This window comes from Accipiter gentilis, chromosome 34 (genome assembly GCF_929443795.1).
Source record: "Accipiter gentilis chromosome 34, bAccGen1.1, whole genome shotgun sequence".
Classification (NCBI taxonomy): domain Eukaryota; kingdom Metazoa; phylum Chordata; class Aves; order Accipitriformes; family Accipitridae; genus Astur; species Astur gentilis.
In genome coordinates, this window is record NC_064913.1 from 2,954,274 (window position 1) to 2,976,840 (window position 22,567).

A 22,567-nucleotide genomic window follows, 5' to 3' on the forward strand; every position below is an offset into this window, starting at 1 on the left:
AACTTTCTCAAGGGTCACAAAATATGTCCTGGCATGCCAGTAAATGAAGCCACTTCTAAAAACAAAGTATTAATTGTTGATATATCCATTTGTTTTGTCACGTATAGGTCAACTGCAGAAAGGGAGGTTTACATGCATGCTACAAGGGCAATTTCTGTTCTGTTTTACAGTGCTGCACACAAAGCCATTTTCTTCACTAAGTGAACACCATCTGGGAGATGCTACCTTTGTCTTCTCAGCATGGCTTAGTGAGGTTCTCCAAAACAGTTGCCTTAGTGTTCCCACCTAACATTTCAACCACCTTTTGAGATCTGTGCACAGCAAGGCAGTTTCTTCTGTGTTCACTGCCAATGGCATTCAACCTAAGTCTCCTATGGTGGAAATTTCCTGAACATACATGAGAGCGTAACCTAGAGTATAGAAGCTAACTACTGCTTCTGGCTGGGCTCTGCAGTTGCTACTGACTCTCTGAGGAGAAGACTGAGTTCCTAAGTCCCCAGGCTAGGGAGCAGGTGTAGATCCAAAACCTCTACGAAACTCAGCCACTAGGTGAGGAGAAGCTCCTTTGCTGTGTTAGTGACAGCTGTGTACCTCCCCAGGTAACTCCTATAGGCTATAGAAAGAATGGTATTAAATCATGACACTTACCATCAGCCTCTCTCACAACGACAGTAAAGTACTTCACAGCTCCATTAGTATCACTAAACCAGCTGCAGTTAAAAGTAAAGTTGATGGAGGATTTGGTAATCAGCACCTCTTTTTTGTTCACTCGTATGTCTGGAGGTGGCTGAGGAGGACCTGCATAATTAAACAACAACAACACAAAAAAAAAAAAAAAAAAAAAGAGAGAGAAAGCATTATCTATGTATTTGCTGTGAGCTAGACCTAGTAAGGGAAATGCAATTCGTAATAAAGCTTGGCTGTCTGGACCTATGTCTCCGATTCTATTCTTTTTGCAATGAAGAAAGTGTCTTAACCTCCCACAGGGAAACTGCCAAAGGATGAAACAAGCCAGCAGTGAATTAACCATAACAACAGTGGCAGCTCCTCATTAGGAATTCCTGCAGAAGCCGACATGGAACTGCATTAAAGTCTTGCTAAATCCATGAAATCAGAAATTGTAGCTGCTAAAAATGACACAGATTTAAGCCAGGTATTTGAAGGCCACTCGGCACACTCACTAGAGGAAGTTACCTATTTTAAGCATTTTCTGCTTCCTTTTCCAGAAAAACAGTCCTCCATCAGCCAGACACAGCATTCAAATACAGAGTACCGTTTTCCAGACTGACTGCACAATTTCCATAGGAAATGTTCGTCGTATGACAGAGAGCTATACCTTGAACTGTGACACAGCAGAAGTAAACAGGAAAGTGAAGTATGTAGGGAAAAACCTTTGCATCTACATTGCTGAATCTTGTAAAAATCTGTATTATTGCAACTATATTGCACGTATAGGAAACCTATCAAATATGTAAGCAGGTAGCTAAACTTCAAAAGGTTTTAGATTGCAAAAAGAAACAATAATTCACACATTTATATGTTGTTTAGCTAAACTTCTTAGATCCACAAAGCCGAGCTGCAATTTTTTGTGTTTGAGATAGGGCCTCCAGTGTTAACCAGAGTCTGGGAGAGCAGCAGTGTTCAAAACAAGTAAGAACAAACATGAAACAGCTAACCTTCAGATAGGACTCAGTCTCACTTCTTGTGACATGAGTAGCTAGTTCTTGCATCTGAATTTGTAGCACCCTTTGTGGTAGAGGAAGATGACATGGTTGCAATTAAAAGGCAGTTGATGGGGGAAGGGAGAAGGTAGGTTGGTGACTGAACTCTATAGCTTAGCTCACTAGCTCCCAAACCAAACATAATTTTTATGATCTACATTTCACACAAATGTGGCTTTTAATAAGCAGCTATAGAAGCATCCCTGATTATAGGCATCCTGGCCATTCTGTCATTTTTGAGAAGTTTAGCCCTGGAGTGGTTCAGGCCTCTGCGTTGTGCTGTGCCACTGAATCCAGAGGTACTGCAAAAATTGGAGCAGGTCTAGGGCCAGCAATGGCAGGCTGTTGACTGTGGTGATGCCTGGCAGTGCAGAGGCATGAGCAGATGCTACTGCTACCCTCCACTCTGCAGCCTATGGGTGGAGAAATTGAAGAAGCTGTTTCAAAGCACATGCTATGGAAATCTGTGATCCTCCCTCAGGTATAACTCCTACAGGTGATTTGGTCAGGTAGCACCTCAGAAGAATGTATAGAGAGCCCAAAGAGGACCCAGTGCCACAATCCAATGTCCTTACTGATGGATATTTGTGCTGAGGATGGCCACCATCTGTGAAGGGAAACAGCCAGGCACAGGAGGCCAAGCAGCAGCCATGAAGACAATTAAAGGTGTGTGATGATGAGGACATCTTTGATGCTGAACATCAGAGTGACAGGATAATTTTTCATTTCTCAGGCTGTATATTTCTTACACAAGCCAAACAAGCAGGTCTGGCAATATAACGAGAGGCAATATAGTTAAAATCCTGCATTGTCTGTCACAACAGGGACCAAAGGACAGGTTCACTCTATTTTGGCCACCAGATTATGAGTGCCACACATTGGCAATTGTGGAGTTCAGAACTCCCTTTTCTGTCTATCCAACACAAGCAACTGCTTACTGCTGCTCACTACCTCCCTTCACAGCAACTCTGAATTCCACTTACGGTCAATCATTGTAATGGTGCTGTCTTCAACTACTTCACTCGTCATGTCTGCAGAATGCACTTTGATGGACACGAGGTAACGCTTGTGGGGAACCAGAGTCATGATATTAAGCAGAGATTTGTCTTTTTCTATCCTTTTAGAAAATTCCACTTCACGAGTGTCCATTTTTTTGCATTCGACGCTATACCCATCAAAGTCAGAATCAGGAGGAGTCCAGGAACACGCAATGGCAGTAGAAGTCTGGGGCCGACAATGAAGACTTTGTATCTTGTCTGGTTCTAGAGGAATGTTGAGAAGTTGAAGCTCAGTGGGAAAAGGGAAAAGCGTCATACACACTCTGCTCACCCTATGTCCCCTAGATTCTGCATCAACTGTTTGATCAGAGCCAGAATTCCCACCACTCCTGCAAATGTGCGCTGCCTGATTATTAGGCAAGGCTGTCTAACTCATTTTAGCCATCTGAAATTGGATCTAGTGACATCAGCCTCATCAGGTTTGTGAAGCTTAATTGATTAGTTGTGAAAAAGCAAACAAAACTACTTGCTGAAGTCTTAACAAGAACAGCAACATTGCAAAGCAATGGATTTCTAGAACTCTGTTACAACTTATTTGGAGGTTACATGTGGTCAACTGTATCAGTCAATACTGATACTGTCATCTCATGACTGATCTGGTTTCCTGGGTAGCATGTGGTATGTCCATATTACTAAAACATACCACAGAAGTATGCTTTATCCATGTAATATTGGAGCATCATTTATAACATGTAACAAAGATGGGATTTCACATTCACATGGCAGACATCTACATTAAAGTGATTAAATACAGGTGAAAGAGGTAGCTATGCTCTAATTTTAATTAATATGCTGAATGAAGTCTAAACAGCTATTCATCTTACTAAACACAAATGTCAGTTTGGAGCCGAATCCCACCCCAAGCGACATGAGGGTTTGCCAAGGCTCAGTTATTTTTACAACTCCAGTTCACTTTTTCAAATCAGCCTGCTACTGAGATTGCTAGAGACAGCTAGAGATGATGTGGATCCACAGACAACAACAGAAATGCAGAGTGGTGAAACACTCTGATTCCAGTTTCAAATCTAGTACAGCACGGAGGTTTCATTCATCCTTCCTGTCTGATCGTTCAAAAAACATTTTGATTATTTCAATATCCTACTGTCAGAGAAGTTTGGATATTCAGCCTTATTTCATCCCTGAAACTGATTGATTTAGGCTCTGCAACCAAACCACTCTGGATGTGAAGATTGTAAATGTATGTCCATTTTCAATCTTTAAACAGTTGACCTTGCACACAGCAAGGGCTTAGAATCTAGCTGAATTCATTGCCATCATTCATGAATTTATTAATGGAAATTACTGACTGCAAAAGGAGTTAGTAAGATTTAACAGTTTTGCGTCTTCTCCAGCTGAGTGTTAGGGTATAGTGGAAATCGTTACTTACTCGTTCTCACACTTGCAGACTGTGACTGACTGTATGTCTTCCAGCTGTCGCCACTGACAGTTCTGACACTGAACTCATACAGTCTTCCTGGTCGCAGGCCATAGATGATGCGTACTTTAGATTTGCTGCTGCTGTAGGGATTGAATACTGTGAGGGGATCCTTTGGAAGCCACTGCAACTCAAAATCGTCATAGTCTGTCCAGTCTGGAGGACCCAGCCATGTGATTGATAAAGAAGTGTTTGCAACATCAGTAAACGATACAGTGTTAGGAGGACTGGGTGCTAGACAGAAAGGGGGAAAAAAAGGAAAAGAAAAAAAGAGATTCTTAACAAATTTTTTACACAAGACAAATAAGATGAAACATGCATTCTTTTTTCATGCATCACAAAGTGGTTTATATTATCCCATGTATACAGCCAGTTACTGTGTCTGTGCTGATGGTGGTGACTTTCACAGACATTACATATTACTGAGCCTTTGAAAGAAAAACAGTGCTGAACAAAATCACACTCCAATTGGCTTTATACCCTTAAGGATGTCATTTATCTATACACCTTCAGTGACTCTTATAATAAATCCTCCCTCAGAATAAGTCTGTTGCATAGTTATGAACTAATATGAATTTTGACTGATGTGTCTTTTACCTGTTCTTCCTTCAGCGTTTGCTGTGTTGGTCAGGTCACCACTGTGAGTCACTACAACTAGCGTGTACTTTCTGCCAGGAATGAGCCCCTGGAAATGCCACTCTTTCAGGTCTTTCCTGTGCCATGTTTCTTTCTGTGTCCCATTTGGGTTGTAAAGATTCAGCTCATAGAAGTCAACATCTCCTGCTGCTGGACCCCAGGTGAACCACAGACTGTCTGTCATGTTTCGGTTGGATGCCTTGAGACCAACAACTGGTGCTGGTACTGAAAAAAAGGGATGAATATTACTTTATGTAGAACATCCTTAAGTTGAGGAGAAGCAACAAGGTCAAGCAGACCTTACACTTATCCTGTAATGACAGCTACCACAGCTGGCCAAAAAGCCAGGAAGCATCAGGAAGTATATCTCAATGGTTTCCTTTCTTATTTTGAACTGCCACTGTCCCCAAAAGAGGCTGAAATGTTTATAATAGATAGTTTTGCAAATGTTAAGCAGCTTTTTCCCAGTGTTTGGAAACATCCAGTTTTAAGGTAGCTGAAGAAAGTACACCACTGTCCAGAGGCAGTCTTACAGAGAGGTTACTATATGGTGCCTCAGAGGATAAAGAAAGGTTTCACAGAGTGTCAGGGCTGCCAGAGTTGCTTAGGAAACTCTGCTTCCCACATGTGGCTGAACAAACAGAGCTGCAGCCAGAGCTTCCCATGGGAAACAAGTTTTATTTCACTGGTAGATTGTCTACCCCATTAACTCTACTTGCTTTGCCTTTTTGTCTTTTCCACTCATAGATCAATACTGCTTTTAGGATGAGAGACAGCTGTTTTCTTTTAAGGCTTAAGTAGCATACCTTGGGATGTCCTTCTCCTGACCTGAGTACCTGAGAACTATTGTAAAGGTCTTTGCTTCATTCTTCCTCTTATAACCACATCATTCAGAATTTACCCTCTTATTTGTCTAATGCTTTTCATGTATAAGAGCCAATTTTGATATTCCTAATAGTTGCTCTAATCTACCATGAGCATTAGACTCAGACCAGCTCACTGGTGTCGCCCATGAGCACCACACTGGAGACGGATGGTTTTCTTAGATGCTCTTGCCTGTTCTTCCAAAGACAGATGACTCATTAGTGAGGTCTCCGCTGTGGGTAACAATCACCATTCGATACATCCTGCCTTGCCGCAGGTTCTGGAACGAACACTGCTGGAGGTGCTGCTCTCCTGAAATCCTGTCATGAAGGGACTTGTCTGGGTTGTATAGGAAGATGTCATATGAATCAAGCTCCCCTTGTGACGTGGTCCAGCTGAAGGACAGTCGGTCAGTGGTGTTCTCTGTGACCTTCAGATCTGTGACAGCTGCTGGAACTGGAAGAAGGATGAATGCAAGAGTAAATATCAAAGTGTCCAGCCACTAAGCTGAACCTTTAATAAAGTAACAACTCATTACTGGAATACATTTCAATTAAACCACAAGTAGGTAAGTAATGTCAACAGCAACTTTCAGGAGCAAGGGGAAAGGCTTTATGAGGTGCCACTGAGTCTCTCCAATACAATGTTTGTATTTCCCAGCAGGCCTGGTTCTCCACCCTGTGCTCACACAGAAGTGTCCATTAGTTTCTACAAGAATCTTTAATTGAGTAAGGACTGCAGGACTTGGCTCTAAGTTGAGGTGTGTGTATTCACGTCAAATCCTGTGCTAAGAGCCTTGAGACTGTGAATTAAAAACTTGATGACAATAAAGCATTCGGGTAGTTCCATAACAGATAGACTGAGGGAAGCATTCAGCACTTTGGTTTAATATCCTTATTATGAACCACAACCACATTATTATGACAACAAATTTCAGATTCACATACCAAGCACACAGCAGGAAAAATGATGCATAAATATCTGGAGTCTGTTCATATTAGAATCTTTCCAGAATCAAGATATACAGATGATTCATGTATTTAATGATACCTGACTGAGGGAACTATAAATAAACCGAGATGTTCTAATTACCTGTTCGGCCAACAGTTTCTGCTCGTTTACTGAAGAGCCCGCCACTGACTGTCAAAACTTGTATTTTATACTTCTTGCCGGCTAATAAATCTTCAAATTTGTGCTGTTTGGCAGTAGCTGGCTCTGATTTGTTGCTCAGGAGGATTCCTTGCTCATTCAAGAGCAGAATGTCATACCTTTCAGCTACACCAGGAGCTTTCTGCCAGGTTACTAACAAGGAATGACTGCTGTAAGCATGATGGGCTAATAATTCCTGGACAGAGGCTGGAACTGGAAGCAACAATTAAAGACAGGACATTACCAGGTGAAATATGGACCATTCAATACACAACTGTGAATAGAGTAATTAATAGAAAATATCTTTACACATTTGCATGTTCACTTGCGGGAAAAGGAATGTCTGTGCATGTGTTTACCCAAGCAAATAATTCCTAGACATAAGTACAATCAGATGAAGCTACAGAGCATCACGGAAATCTGAACTGGGCATGGAGAAGCAAAAGATACATATAATTATAGTGAAAAGAGGGAGGAGAGTCAGATGAACTGACCAAAACAGTTAAGAACGGCATGTGAAAAAGAACTGAAAAATAAAGAAGTGGTAAATTGGTGCAAAACAGTGGCACAGAATAGAAAACATTAGCCACCAGCTGTTGCACAAATGTCAGGGCCACAGCAAACACATGCAGGTGCTAAACATAGAAGATGGATTAAAACCAAGGTGTTCCACTGTTTTGTGTGTTCCAACACACAGTATATTGGAGCAATACATTATCTAACAAGCCTTGACCATGCAGTGGGCTCTGCGAGAACGCAGTATTTGACTACATGGAGCCCTGCAGATGTATATGTTGGATGGGTACAGGCACAGGACTGGGGAGGAATGGAACTGCATTCATCCTGTGAAGGCACACTTTGGGTTGGGGACTTGAATTCCACACACATTCATCCAGGTAAAGCTACTCATGTGACAGATCTCACTGGTATTAACAGACCCATGCCTAAGTGTTTGCAAGAATGAGGACTCACACTCCTTTGAGATAAAAGCTTCCCAGGAGACTGGGTGTCCCTATACCCAACGGTACATTCATAAACATAATTAAATAAGGGTCAGCTTCTGGGAAGACATAATGCAACTTGCTCCTTGTCTCAAGAGAAACGTACTTGTTCTCCCAAAAGCTGCTAAGCTGTTGTGCAAGGTGCCGCTGTTAGATTGCACCACCACTCGGTACTGCTCCCCAGCTTCCAACTTGTGAAACATGTGCTCAGAGACATGTTTGGAGACACTCTGGGAATCAAGCTGATGGTTTTGCTGAAATATAGTCACTGTGTAGGAATCAACATCTCCACCTCCAGGAGTCCAGCTGACTTTCAGGCTGTTTGTCATGCCGTTAGGTGACACATGAATGTTTCTGACCACACTTGGAACTGGAAAGAAAAGGGAACACAAAGGTACCTGCTCACAAATTTCCTGTTTGATTCAGACTTTTTAATGCCTACTTTTTTATGGCCACAGCAAATGATTCAAAGGACAGAGAGCATTTACAGGTACAAGTAATTTCACTCATGGGTAAGCACAAGTAAAGCTGAAGACATTTGTGTAGGATTGTGCCATTTTAGAAAAGCAATTGTGTGTGTTTACAGGAACAAAAGTAAAGAAATTGTGAGTTAAACAGAAGAAAGTTTCTATGTGGATAACCTCCCTCTTCTCCAAATGATGCTTTAGAAACATCTTAGAAAATCAAAGCTCTTTATGTACACTTAGTTAGTTAGCCGTTTTGCAGTTATAATCTCACCCATCTATTTAGGGTGGGTAAATAGAGGCGTAAAATAGCTTAAGTGATTTAGCTAGAGATACTAAGCAAACAACTGGCATGCATGGGAATAACAGAAACCCAAACACTGACATCTCAGTACCATTTCTATGCAACAAATCAGATTATCTTCTAACAATCAAATGTTGGTAGCTATGGCCTTTGTTTATTAAGCACAGATCAAGCTGGCTGAAGTACAAGTGTGATTTTCAATGAGATCTGCTGTCTTTGTGCCAGTGTTACAGGAGCTCAAATAAGATCAGGGTTCACCCTTGATTTTCTGTGCCTCATTCTTTCTTCTAGAGAAGCTTCAAGACATTTTGAATACCACAGTATTTCTTACTTGTCAGGCCTTCTATGAAAGTAGCACGTTGTGCATCTCCACTGATGGTCAAGACAAGAATTTTGTATAGACGTCCTGGAGTCAGAGCTGTGAACCAATACTCCTCAATGGTGTTCCCAAGGAAAATGGGTGGGAAGATCTTCATATCATTGAAAAGGAGCTGAATCTCGTATTTATCAACATCTCCCTCAGCCTTTGACCAAGTTACCTGCAGATCTTCTGTACTCCTGTTACTAAGAGTCAGCTCCTTCACTGACTCTGGCACTGAAAAGGTGAGAAGAAAGATAGGAAACTTCTCAGCACTTATTACCAGATCACAGCAAAAAGATAGCAGCTCTGAAGTCATGCTCCTGAGCTAAGATTTTTCATTCAGCTCCCTAGGAAAAGCAGGAGATTGCACTTATTGACAAGGGTTGCTGTTTGTGGTTTGCGCCATATCTAACACTAGAAGGTCCCATTTCAGGACAGGGAGTCCACAATCTATCAGCATAAAAATAATAAACAAATAATAACAGAGCCTGCAGGGAGTTTGCGTAGCCAACAAAAATTGAGTACAACCTGCATGTACAACAAATGTGGTGCAAAGACGCCTGAGCTAGTGGAGACCAGAGGCAATCTGCCTATGTGATGCAGCACCACACTGCGCGGTTCCCAACTCCTGCCAGATGCAGGTCAGTTATTTTTGCCCAGTGCTACATCTGTGTTAATAAACTTGGTTTCTTAGCATGACTCATTAGCTTACATGTAGAGCTAGGTGAAGACAAGCAGATTGCATCCACATCCCTGCTGACTCACAACTAACCACATTACCATTCTTGCCCCATGATCTCCAACTCCAGTTCTTGGGGTTATTTGAGTAGAGTGAGGTCTAGCCTATCTTCTTCCTTATACATTTCCATGACCAGAAAAAAATGTCTTGTACATTCTGGCATAGTTTAAGCTTAAATACTAAGCTTCCATGAAAATCTGTACAACTGTTTTTCAGTTTTCCATGTTTCAGGATTTGCTTTCCAAGTTTACTATACAGGTCTCCTCTTTCACCTTCTGTATGTCTGTAACTTAAACACTGGTCATAAACTAAATACTGCTTTCCAAACCTGGTATGACACACATTCAAAGAGACACACTCAACATTCTATGTTAAAATCATACAAGATTTTTGACCCCAGCTATGGTAAATAGAAAAAAATGCTAGAGTGTCTCAGGATGTTTCCAGGGTGTTTACTTACTTGTTCTGCCATAGACCCTTTCACTAGTTTCATATTTCCCACTCTTTGTGCTGACCGTGACACTGTACTGCCTCCCTGGGACCAGATTAGTGAACACACATTCATTTTCATCCTTTGGGACAGTTTTTGTTTGAATGAAATCATTGTTGTTCTTGATGATCACTTCATAATTATCAAAATATCCAGAGGCATGTAACCAGGACACCTTCAAGTAGTCACTTCTGGCTGAATTGCTGACAGTAAGTCCCTGAACACCTGAAGGGACTGAAAGAAAAAACACAATTGAAGGTTCAGAAAGCAGTAACTTCCTGAAGTAACAGGAGCTGCTGCAGTGGACTATATTTGTGGTAATTACCAGACTTTTCTGAGGAAGTTGCAAAAAGACCACAATGTGGATTTAAGCAATACCCTTCCCTCTAAAATAGTAACTGCAGTTTCCAGGCTGCTTTACATCACATGACAATGGTTTGCCTTTCCAATTTTTTGTCTTTTGGAACTTGGTCAGTTTTGCTTGCAGCAGTGAGTTCCACAGGTTCACAGTAATCCTGAATTTGCTATTCCTAATTTAAATGGCTGTCCCTTGGATTTTCACTTACACCATGACAAGAATAAAATTGCACTAACTTGGTACTCTTTGCCATTTTAACACCCCTTACTATCTTTCTTTTATTCTACTGGTTACCAAATGTAAAGTCTCAGTCTTTTCAGTCTTTGTGGAAGTTTTTAAAAGTTTTCCATCAGCACTGCCACCTTTCTCTGAAATTTCTCTGTTCTTGTTATAATCTCCTTGAACATTGCATGACCAAAAGCAATAGACATGGATGTTACTCATTTATGTGACAACTTACTAATGTTTTAGCAGTTAGCCCATCCTATCCTGTTCCTTCAGTATTTGAGTAACTTTTGGGGGGGATGCTCTGCAGGATATACTTGAAGAGCCAAGTAGAGGGATTAAAGGCAGGAAAATGCATTTGAGCCAAAACTGGTACATGATTTCTGCTCTCACAAGAACTAAAGTATGATTTTCATTCATGCTAAAGTAATTTTGTATAACATAAAGCAGCAGTAGGGGCATAAGAATAAAACTAAGTCTGTAAAGCTGTAATTTTATGGTTTGACCCTCCAACCCCCCATCCCAGTTTGGTCAGATATTGATAGATCATTGATAATGGCTATACATAGTGGTTATGGTGACTGGATTTCCTCAGAGGTTCTCTTTACCTGTTCGTTCCTGGCTGAAGGAACAGTTTTCATACTTCCCACTCTTCGTGGTTATCACCACATTGTAAAGCGTCCCAGGAGTAAGGCTGCTGAAGGAGCATTCACTGAAGGATTTGGAAATGGTGAGAGTCTGAACAATCTGGCCATCGTGAGAGAGTGTTACCAAATAGCTGTCTACATCTCCAGAAGCTGGCAGCCAAGAAACACTGAGGTAGTCACTGCGACCTGAGTTATTTACTGTTACTCCAGTCACGCTGGAAGGAACTGTGCAACAAAGAGGAAAAACCAGAAGAGCTTTAACTAGCCAATTCCTATTGTTGTGAGAATGCCTGGAATGCCACCCTGCAAAATAAGCAGTCTGGGACTCCTGAGAAGCTCTGCACTGACTCCGACTCAGCAGCACTCATCTGCTTTTTTGAATACAGTGAAGGAAATTGTCTTTGGTGGCACGATCCCAGCACTTCTAAAATCCCAGAAGATGAGTTATTCTCTCAAACTGCCATTCATCAGTAACAGCAATAACTACTGAGGCTTGTATGAAGTTGAGGCCCATAGCAGAATGTGTTTCATTTACAATGAGTTCTCTGACGCCTAGTGGCCAAAACATGAATGCAATTTGTTTTTCAAGCCAGCAAGGTGAGCAAAAAGGCTCCATATTGCCAGAACTACCATCAACCAGGTATGAAACTATCAAGAGTTATATCACAGGGGCAGACCTTAATCATAACAAACTGCCACATTTTCACTCGACTCTGATGCACTGAACTGACTTACCTCAGTAGAGGGGCTGGCCATCAGCTGTCAGAGTCAAAAAAATTAGAACATTTTACAAACTATGTTTAGGTACTTTAAGCCTTTTAGTGTTACTATTCTCCAATTGTTTTTCTTTTCTTTTTTTTACCTGAAAATAGTTATTTTCAAGGAGAACATTGGAGCGAATTGCAGAATGCCTGGCCTTTGCCAAATTCACATAAAGGGTGAAATTGCACTGTGTTGCCAATTTTTCCCTCTGTTTAAATATCCAAAGGACTGGTATTACATTTCACGAGTCATTAAACTTACAGAATTTGATGCAATAGTAAAACCTGTCCTATGCAGTATAGAAGGGCCTCATAATGAGTAATTTAACCCTGGTGGACATTCTTTAATGTTGGACTGGAGAAAAAGAACAGGTTATGAGAAACTGAGACACAAATTCTGCCCACCACCTTTAGGCAGCTAATTTGCACACCTAAGTAAGGAGCAATCATCCCACGCTACTGTCTAGTCAACGGAACACAAAAGTCCTTTCCAAGGAGTGATTCACCCACCACAGCTGTACATCACTCTCAGGGCATATTTTTGTCTTCGCTACAGAGTGATCCTGCTGTACAGCGTTCCTGTTGTAAGCAGAGCAGTTAGCTCCCTAAAGCTATGTTAACATGAATCTGGACCCATGGTGTGCCTGAGGTCACACAGAGGAATTATATGGCTTAAACTCCTGTATTGCTGAATTCTCAGTGCAGTGGCTTAATCACAAGACCATTCGCTTTAATAAATTCAGCTTTTAGGAACTCACAAAAGACTTGCTGGAGTATTTTCCTTTTTACCTGTCCTCTCCTCTGCGATTGTTTGCCTTGAAGATATCCCCCCACTGACGGTGGTGACAACAACTGAATAGAGTCCTCCAGGTTTCAGGGGATAGAAGTGGTATCTGTTGGTTTCACTGGGAACAGTCTCATTTTTAATAACAACGTTCTCATGAATCAGTAGCACTTGGTATGAGTCTACATCTCCCAGCGCTCTTGTCCAGTTAGTGAACAAGCTGTTGGTTGATCCCTGACTTGCCACAGTCAGACCAGTCACTTGGGCTGGCACTGCAAAGAAAATTGCCATCATGTTACTGAGGAGAAACAAAATAAACCAAAACAAAATCCCCCAAATAACCCAAGTTTAGTCACACTGAGGAAGTGCATCAAAAGAACATTCCAATTTGCAGCCAGACTCAACAGGACTAAAAATAATCTAACTGTGGACTGCTTCCTGTCTGATGGGATGTGGTCTATGGGAAACTATCTAAGGCACCAAAAGGTCTTTCAGACTTTAGCACAGCTTTTCTCAGTCAGACCAAAATGATTCAAGATCAGGGAACTGGAAGAGATGGCATTTTATAAATACCATTAAACAAAAGCCATCAATTTAGGAAATCACTTGGGTTTTTGAACATTATTTCAAATACAGTCTGTGTCTTTCATTCTCTCTTTCCTCTCCTATTCCCTGTCTCTCATTCTTATTAAATGGCAAACTTGTTTGATGAATATCTCAGGCACAGTCATCTATACCTCCCAGAAGTGTCACACCCTTTAATTTTGGGGGTAACTAAGACGGATGGTTTTGGTTTTACTTTTTATGTCAGAAGATCTGCAGAATACTAACTTTCCGAGCATCAAAAGATGAATTAATTGTTAAACAAACATAACATTTATCTAAGTATAAGCTAGTGAACTTACTTAGCCAGACCAAAAAGGAAGAAGAAAGAACAAAAGGAATAGAATATCTAGCACAAATTTTACCCCCAATTTTTTTTTGTGTGTTTGACAATATTTGGTCAAAGCAAGGAAATACAGTTACTTCTTCCTAAGTATTTCTGTTTACATGACCAACCACAACTGAAATTAAGAACACTTTAACATTACAAAATGTGATTGCAAGCTTCATCTCTTGTTTTATATGAACCTATAGTACTGGAGTAGCAATCATTAACAAAAGCTAGAAAATTACACACATGCTGAAAACAACGTAATGTTGATAAAAAACTGAATCAAAAATCCCACCTGTTTTATAATGTTGTCATAACATAGTAAGCTCCAACATGACACTGAAGTGTCACATTTCTGGCCTAAAGGCACTTTTAGTGATACTTCAGGCTTCACCAGATGCTGACCAATCTGGGATGCATGTAAGATGTATTTCTGTCATGTTTACAGCAGTATTTTGCAAGTAAAGCTAGTAAGCTGTCCTACCGCAAAGAAGATTCAGAGGTTTGGAATGCTTATGAAGACCTACGTTCAGATTCATCGATGTTCATTCTTTATCACTTTGAATGCAATGCTGACACATTATGCCTGCCTGATGTGTTTTCAAGCATTGATTCATACTAGTGAAGTGGGACACTGTAACCTTTATGCCTCAATAGGCCTCCTAAAGGGGCACAAGGCAGAAGGAAGTGAAATCCCAGATATCTAATCACATAGCAGAGAAATGAAAGTGTAAGTCAAACTTTTCAGGCCTTGGAAGGAGTTAAAACGTTTAAGTAAGGAGCACTATCAAGCCATAGGCATGATTAGATTCATACACTAACAGCTTGTTTTTCCCTGTGTTGTGCCAGACCAGAGCTGTATTTTAAGACTTTGCTTGCACTGGAAAACGCTTAAGTCAAGCAAAGCAAAGCAACACATATGGTTTAAAACTTGTACACGTGCACAAAATTAACACCCTGCAGGGGGTGGGAATGGGACTTTCCTCGTGTCACAGTCATCATCTTAAGTAACAGATACAGATTCTAGAATCAGAAGAGCAGAGAGATTCAAAATACATTTTCAAGGTCACATATGTTTTGTGTCTGTCAACCTTGGAATGTTCTCCCTAAAGCAACATTTTCCTGTGTGGTGGTGGGGGTTTTTTTTCAGATGATGAATGCTTTGAATCAAGGAAGTGACCTTCCTGAAGATACCCAGTGAAAATTGTTCTTCTTGTATGCAATCTTGTGCTAATGTAGATTGATCAGACATGACATAATATTTCAGAAAACTGTTTTGCCAGGAATTACATATCCATTTCCCCAAAATCTTAAATAAATACTGCAAGATAACTGACAGTCAGAAATGAGAGACTCAGAAACATAACTTTTCTATTGAAGAAACAAACATAAATTCAAGACTTATATGATTTAGACACTGAGTTCATTCAGTTCACTACAAAGCAAAGAAAGTTGTTAATGGTTAACAGAAATAAAGATGAAAATAGTCTGACAGGATGATACCTGTTCTTCCTTCCACTGAAGTCCAATTGCTTAAAATCCCACTAATGGTAGTGACGGTAGCTGTGTATTTTCTTCCAGGTACCAAGTCAGTGAAAGTGAATTCCTTAGCTTCTTTTGCAAGCCCTTTTTTTATGACAGCAAGATCCCTGTCTTCCAGTGAAACTACATAGCTGTCCCATTCTGCAGCAGGGGTCATCCACATGACACTAAGTGAAGATTCATTAGCATGCTTCACACGGAGCTGGAGAACAGGCTCTGGAGCTGTAAAAGCATACAAATATCACAATGAGAACAGACTTTGTAGCGAACACACATGCCATATCTCAAGCTGCTATAAAGAATCTGTTCTGTAAGACACAAATGTGACAGCAACAGAGAATTTGTAATCAAGAGAAGATTCTTTACCTTTCTTTAGGAAGCTAGTCTTAAAAATCTAGTATTTGTGCTACTCTTCCAGTAAAGGGCTTGTAGCAGCAGACTTCAGCAATGCATTATGGCTGTAATGCTTAGATTTAAACTTATGTCAGGATATATATTTCACTATGAAAGGAAATGTGGTGAAGTCAGTGAGCTTCCTCTTGAACTGTGGGTGCTACACAGGGATATAAAACATTTGTACCATAAAACAGATTTACACCAATCTACACCAATTTAGCTGTAACAAACAAGGATGCAAATTACAGGGTCAGAGTGACATTGATTTTGCACTGGTTCATATCTCAGTCAAGTTGGGAGACACTCCAAACTTACAGTGTTATAAAAGAAAGAATTTGATCAGTGAATTTCTGTGTGTGCTCGTGTGTGTGTGTGTGTGCATGCATGCACACAGAGGGAATCTGTTACCTAAAGCAGTCCCCTGATCTGATTTTGTCCCTATTAAGTTGAAATACAACTCAATTTCCAAGACTGAGGGTTTATGTAACAGAAAACTTAGTCAGAATACAGTGTAATACCTATGCTTCATAACAAGTACATTATGTACCTGACTGTGGGTCAAACACAGTTGTGATACATCCACTGCTGGATAATATTTATTGGATCATGTTCTCATCACTTAGCTGCACCGATTAAAAGTAACACCATAAACTTAAATTAATTTATTTGTAATGTGTATCAAAGTAAGCAAGATGAGAATGTGCCTTGCTCTGATCAAATTGGCTAGAAGTTAGAGAAAGCTTCAGTTCTGTAGCTTCTACTGGTCTTGCCCTTGTGCAAAATTAACAAAATGAAGCCCTTGAGGAATGACAGGTAAGGGTGTAACAGGAAAGGCAGGCACAAGGGAGGGTGAGGATGAAGTAGGGTGGCCCTATCTTATCTCACATTCTCCAGTGAGGTAAGGCTCAGGCTTGAGCTTTGTCTGATACTCCTCTCCAAGTCTTCTTTTCCTCTGAATTGCACTTATTTTGCATTCATAGAGCAGAAACATTAACAATTATATTGCAAGTATTTTTTAAGTTTGAAGCAATCAGATGTGGCTTTACTAACCTGCTGCAAAAGAATACCACTTATGTCCCTGCAGTGCATATGGATTTCCTTCAGAAAGGCTGACTTGAACAGACTACCCCATTTTATTTCTGGAGCACAGGAACAAGAACTGGGATGTTATGGAACAGCTACACTAACACACACCTCAGCCATCTTTGGTTAACACCGTTGATATTCTTTATACAGGCTGGGAAGGAAGTCAGTTTGCCACTGAAAATACTGATGAACAATAGAGGAAGATCTGTATTGTTCTCTTTAAGAACTAGATAGGGTGCCTACAATCAGCTAAAAAATATAACAGTGAGGTGTTGTACATGTAGCATAATGCCTCAGTCATAACAGAATGGTGATATAATTCCCCAAACTTTCACTAACAAAACATTTACCACAAAAATAACCCTGAAAGTTTTCACAAAACTGCTAAAAATAATTATTTCTACTGTTTAGAAGGGAGCTCCTTTTTACTGTATTAATCGTGAAATTCCTCTGTGGATTCCCAAGTATTTTTTCTTTCTCATTGTCCACAGAGCCCAGCTGACCATTTTGCACTTTCACACTTCCCGGATGAGCATGCTGACCTGTTCTGCCCGTACAGCTGGTCTTGCTCTGCAAATCGCCACTCTCCACGACGACGTCCACGCCGTACTGCCTCCCCGGAATGAGGCCCAGGTCGTGGATGAGGTATTCCGTGGTGTCCTTCTCCAGGGTGGTGTTGAGCAGCAGGGCCGAGCGGTTCCAGAGGAGCAGGCGGTACCTCTCCCAGTCTCCCGCAGGGGGCAGCCAGTTCACTCGCAGAGACCTCAGCCAGCCACCGCCACCAGCTTTCAGCTCAGAAACTTTCTGGGGAACTGAAATACAGAGATTGAGAGAGTAATTCTGAAGTGGGGTACTTCTGGGAAGACGTAACTGCAGCCTGGCAAAACCTGTCTCGCAGCATAGCTATTGTAGAAGCACTTGGATCAGTTAGAGCAACAATGAGGTGTCTTGTTACAAAGGCTGGGGTTCATTTTAAAGCTAATTTTTACTCTTCCCCACACAAACCACTCACTTTTTCACTGTTGGTTTCTGACATCAGAAATGAGGAAACCTTCTTAGGGCAGGCAAAATCTCCCCCATGCACTTCTCAGATGCAGCTTGCAGTTTTCATTTAGCTTCCCAGTTGCTTCCTGGACTTAGGTTCACTTAGAAACTCTCAATCAATTTTTCAAAGCTAAGGCCAAAACTTCAGTAGCTATGGGCCAAATTCTGGTCTCAGCAGCAGAAATGCAAAGTCTGATGGCGTCTTCCACAAAGGCCTTGTATGTCCTAGTCCCTCCCAGCTGTAAGGCACCGAGGTTCAAATGGTGGTCCATTAAAGCATCCACTCTGTTCTGTCCTCCACTTCAAGGGTCCTGAATTTACATGCTCAACCTTTCTGCCCTACTGCTGCAGGTCACACTGGACCACTGAAGCTTTTCTGATTTTCATGGAATAATTAAATATTAACCACACCAAGCACAGACCGGAAGACAGATGCAGACCTTTAGGTTAGGATACCTATAGCTTAGTGTTAAGATACTCAGAGGTCAGCATTGGAGCCCTGAGACCATCAGCAAGTATTAACTGTAAACTACAAGGCTAGAATCATGCTTTCATGTTTTCTCTGGCTTAATTAACATTTAATTGTTCAGTACCTAGCAAAGGATTGAGCAATTTCTACCAGCACCACAAAAATATCAGTTTCACTTCCCACAGGCATAGCTAGGTATCAAACCTAGATCTCCCACAAGCTAGTGAATATGGGAGATGTGTTTCAATTGCTGAGTGATTGGATGAAAGCACACAGTGTTTTGTTAGGAAGCACTGATGTACTTACATCTTACCAGATAAAGTTCAGCTTGTCAGACTGGCCAGATGTCATTACACCCTTACGGCACAAAGTTTCAGTCCCTGAGATGTCCATATTCCTTGCCACAACGTTCCTCAGCAGGTTCTGCTACTGTAGGCACCCTCTCAATATACAGCAATGTAGATTATGTTCTTGGGCACCCAGCTCTCTCTGTGACTTACTGAGGCATCCTAGGAATCTAACCCTTTCAGTAGCTGTAGACCTGACAGCCTGGATTTACAAACTTATCTTTAGGCCACAAAGCTTCTGCTGAAGTGACTCTGTTTTCAAAGGTCTTGGTATCTATGGAAAAGTCAAGGGAAGGAATTGCACATGATCAGCATCCTTGGAAATGGGATTTTTAGATCCCCAACTTTGAAAGTACTGGGTCTAGGGTCACAAATTTGGGGACTGGTGGTTTGAGTGAGGGCCTGAAGCTCTCCCTTCAGATGGAAATGGTAATCTTAAAGGTCTTTATTGGTAGGCTAGACAAACAAAAAAGGACATGCATGTAACCAGTCCAGCTTTGTACTTACTGGACATGAAAGGCTTTTCAGGTCTCTTCCAGCCTGCACTGAGAATGGGGTAGCAGCTAGATATGTCAAGGATGTGCCTTTCACATGAGATGTTTAGTTGCAGATAATAAATATGCTCTAAAACAAATACTCTGCTCTCTCTCTCACACACACATTTTATATTTTTTGGCTCTGAGTCTACTAACAATTTACGTATGTATTCTTCACCCACTTAGATATTTTTTCTCATCTAAATTCTGCCTGGGTGAGGCTGATGTGGAGAAGATGACATGCCTTTGTGGCCAGTAATGCTGTGGGAAAATTATGGCAGGATTTTTCAGATTCAGAACTCATACAAGAGATACCTGAAAGAAAATTATACTTCTGAAAGAAGTTAAACAAAACATAACCCAGCTCTACCCAGGATGCCACATGCCTTCCTTAATCCATGCTGTTGGCAGTAAAGAAAGCTGAGACCTAATCTTTTCCTATTTGTAGATTTGTGTCTGGAGCAAGGGATAATATTACAGCTTGCAAAATTACTTAAAAATCCATTAACAATTTGACTACATGCAGACTTTCCCATAATGCAACTCATTTTATATACTATCCTGAGCTGAATTCAAGATAACAAAGTTGGTCAGAAGTGCAGTAGTGTGGAACAGTTTTGTAACAGACTCACCCAACTATAAGGTCCAAAATGCATTATTGTTTCCTGCTCCCAAGCTATGCTGGAGCTGCTTTTGGCTGCCAGATTAACTGTTGCCAGAGAGTCAGGAAGGGGTACTCCCGGAACAATATTGTGCTCTTTATCTCATTTTGCCTGGAATCCAAATCATTTTGTCTCCTACAATGATTTTCTACAAGGCCAGTGTAGGCAAAAATAGCATTGGTTACAATGTTCTTACTGAAGCAGAAGACTTACACGTCCTGCCAGTTGCCATCCGATCAGTAAACAGTTCACCACTGATTGTGCGGGCAGTAACCTGATAAAGACGTCCTGGAGTTAGCTTGTCAAAGTGAGTCTCTGTGACCGGTGGCTGTAGAGTTTTGACTTCTTTAACTGATCCAAGATGAGACAGAGTGATATTATAGAAATTGAGGTTTCCTGAAGGTCTTCTCCACTTAACTTTTAAAGCATCTAAGCTGTCATCATTAGTCACTGTCAAATCTAAGACTTCAGCTGGGGCTAAAAAAAGAAAGATAATAAAATACTTCCACCACAGAACATATAAGACCTGCTGCCTCCAAACTGTCATAGTTAAGTTTTGCTTTTGCATAGTTGTATGAAATGGAGTATGAATGATTGTGCCTGATCAGAGAAAAAGGGCAAAGTCAGGTCACAGTAAAACTGAACCCAGCCCTGTTTAAGATACTCTGTGTCTTAGAGTGACACCTCTTACAATGCCCACTCCTGTTTCAAGAATAGAAAATCTGTTAGCCATGTCTTCACTCACACTAGCCATTTTGACTATAAAACAGACCAGGCATATGTTCCTAAGAACAGAGATGCCTGTGTACATTTTGGTAGAGTAAACACTACCGCATCATTGGAGCTATGACTGATTTACACCAGTATAGAAGGGATGGGAATCAAACTCCTTTATTCATATGCTCCACCAAAAGAAAAGCATAGTCACCTCCAGTATCTTCATTTCTCAGGCTTGGGCACACTAGCTACTAAAATGGAGGACCATGCTGCAAGCTAGAAGGAGTGCTTTTATGTTCTAAGAAGACCTGTGAGATTTAAAATTTTTGCACTCCACAACAGGGAGAAATAAAAAATTCTGAACAAATAAAATGAAACGAGTATCATCCCCAGAATGGCCAGTGCTAGCTGGCAACAGTATTCGTCTGTGTGTCCTAGATGTCGCAATATTGTTCACTTAATATTAAATTATGTTTACATGGTGAGATTTCTGTAGGAGAACCTGCACCTTACGTTTCCCAGAAAGTAAGGAAAGCAAAGGCATGACCCTGTTTTTGCTTACAGGAGTGTTTTAACCACTGGACTCTAGTAGGATGTTACCTTATCCTTCTCTCTATGACCACAGAACTCTATCCTGAAAAATCTTCCTGAAAAAAACTTGGTTTCTAAAACACGGGTTCTGTGAATCAATACTTCTCTGTGAAAAAAACCCCAACATTCAATTTTAAAGTTCTTAACCTGCTCTACGCTTTTGTTTTTTTCACTTCCCTGTCAGAAGTGCAGCTATTTTGCAATCCAAAGAAAAAAAGTCACAGAAGATATTTTTTTGCAAAACTCACAAGCTCTACATCTCCCATCCAGCTAAGTAAGAATCACGGAGTTTAAACTGTCTTCAGTACTGTGAAATAACCAGACTACACACTGCCTCAATTCACTGAAGAAGTTCATACAGGAGTCAGATAAACCTCTTTCACAGATATGAGGTGATATTAGGGCACTTGGGCTCAGGTTGTTAACACCTAACTTTACTTTAATGGAGCTGCATACATTAAACAGTGCAGCAAAGTTAGCTGCAGACACCTCCAAGCTAATTTAGCAGCTAACTTTGCTGCAGGGCTAACTTAGGGAGTTAAATAAGCTTATGGTGTCTCTAACTCCCTCTATAGCCTTTGGAGAGAAACACCTGCCCAAGGGCAATTCAGCCACTGAAGTCTAGGAATATATACTTGGAACACAAATCATTTATTATTCTGACATATGTCCTGTAATATTATTAGATTATGGCCTCAGTTTCCTGTTCCGTTGTGATGAATTCTGAAATCATACCTGTCCTGACTGTTTGAGAACTGCTGCTCTCCAATCCTGCAGCCTGGGTTATGATAGAGAGGTTGTAGAGGTGGCCTGCTGTAAGTCCTGAAAAAGTATAGGAGGTCAAAGGATCTTCTTGGTGAATCTCATGAACTGGGACATGATTATCCAGTAACACCAGCCTGTAACGATCCACGTGCCCAGAGCCAGGAGACCATGAAGCATGGATAGTGTCTGTCTTGACGCTGACCTGAATATTTTTCACAGGGGATGGCACTGTTGGAATGAAAAACACTTGCTTAAGGCCTAGTGGTTATCTCCACAATTTCAGCAATTTTGAACAGATTTACTTTTGAAGTATGTTGAGTTTCTTTAGGGTTAATGAAAACCCATCCCTAAATTTATGTCCAAATACACCATAACAACATGCCTCCATTTTTAACAAACAACTTTTTATGTATTCAGAGATTCATGTTTTGTTCATTTCTACTTACAATCAATACTTTTTTTTATATATCTATATCTATAT

General features: G+C 40.8%; 1 protein-coding gene across 1 annotated transcript in view; it reads right to left on the reverse strand.

The window, feature by feature from the left end:
• PTPRB (protein tyrosine phosphatase receptor type B) overlaps window positions 1-22,567 on the reverse strand; it is a 61,523-nt gene that overhangs the window by 14,881 nt on the left and 24,075 nt on the right. The window contains exons 6-20 of the mRNA XM_049792084.1: window positions 22,057-22,314; window positions 20,227-20,490; window positions 17,498-17,767; window positions 15,435-15,695; window positions 13,003-13,269; window positions 11,414-11,677; window positions 10,193-10,456; window positions 8,964-9,227; window positions 7,971-8,234; window positions 6,807-7,076; window positions 5,907-6,170; window positions 4,812-5,075; window positions 4,167-4,448; window positions 2,705-2,983; window positions 649-798 (exon numbers count right to left, since the gene is read on the reverse strand). Of these exons, the coding sequence (XP_049648041.1) occupies window positions 649-798; window positions 2,705-2,983; window positions 4,167-4,448; window positions 4,812-5,075; window positions 5,907-6,170; window positions 6,807-7,076; window positions 7,971-8,234; window positions 8,964-9,227; window positions 10,193-10,456; window positions 11,414-11,677; window positions 13,003-13,269; window positions 15,435-15,695; window positions 17,498-17,767; window positions 20,227-20,490; window positions 22,057-22,314 (3,885 nt within the window). The remainder of the gene's footprint in view (window positions 1-648; window positions 799-2,704; window positions 2,984-4,166; window positions 4,449-4,811; window positions 5,076-5,906; window positions 6,171-6,806; window positions 7,077-7,970; window positions 8,235-8,963; window positions 9,228-10,192; window positions 10,457-11,413; window positions 11,678-13,002; window positions 13,270-15,434; window positions 15,696-17,497; window positions 17,768-20,226; window positions 20,491-22,056; window positions 22,315-22,567) is intronic.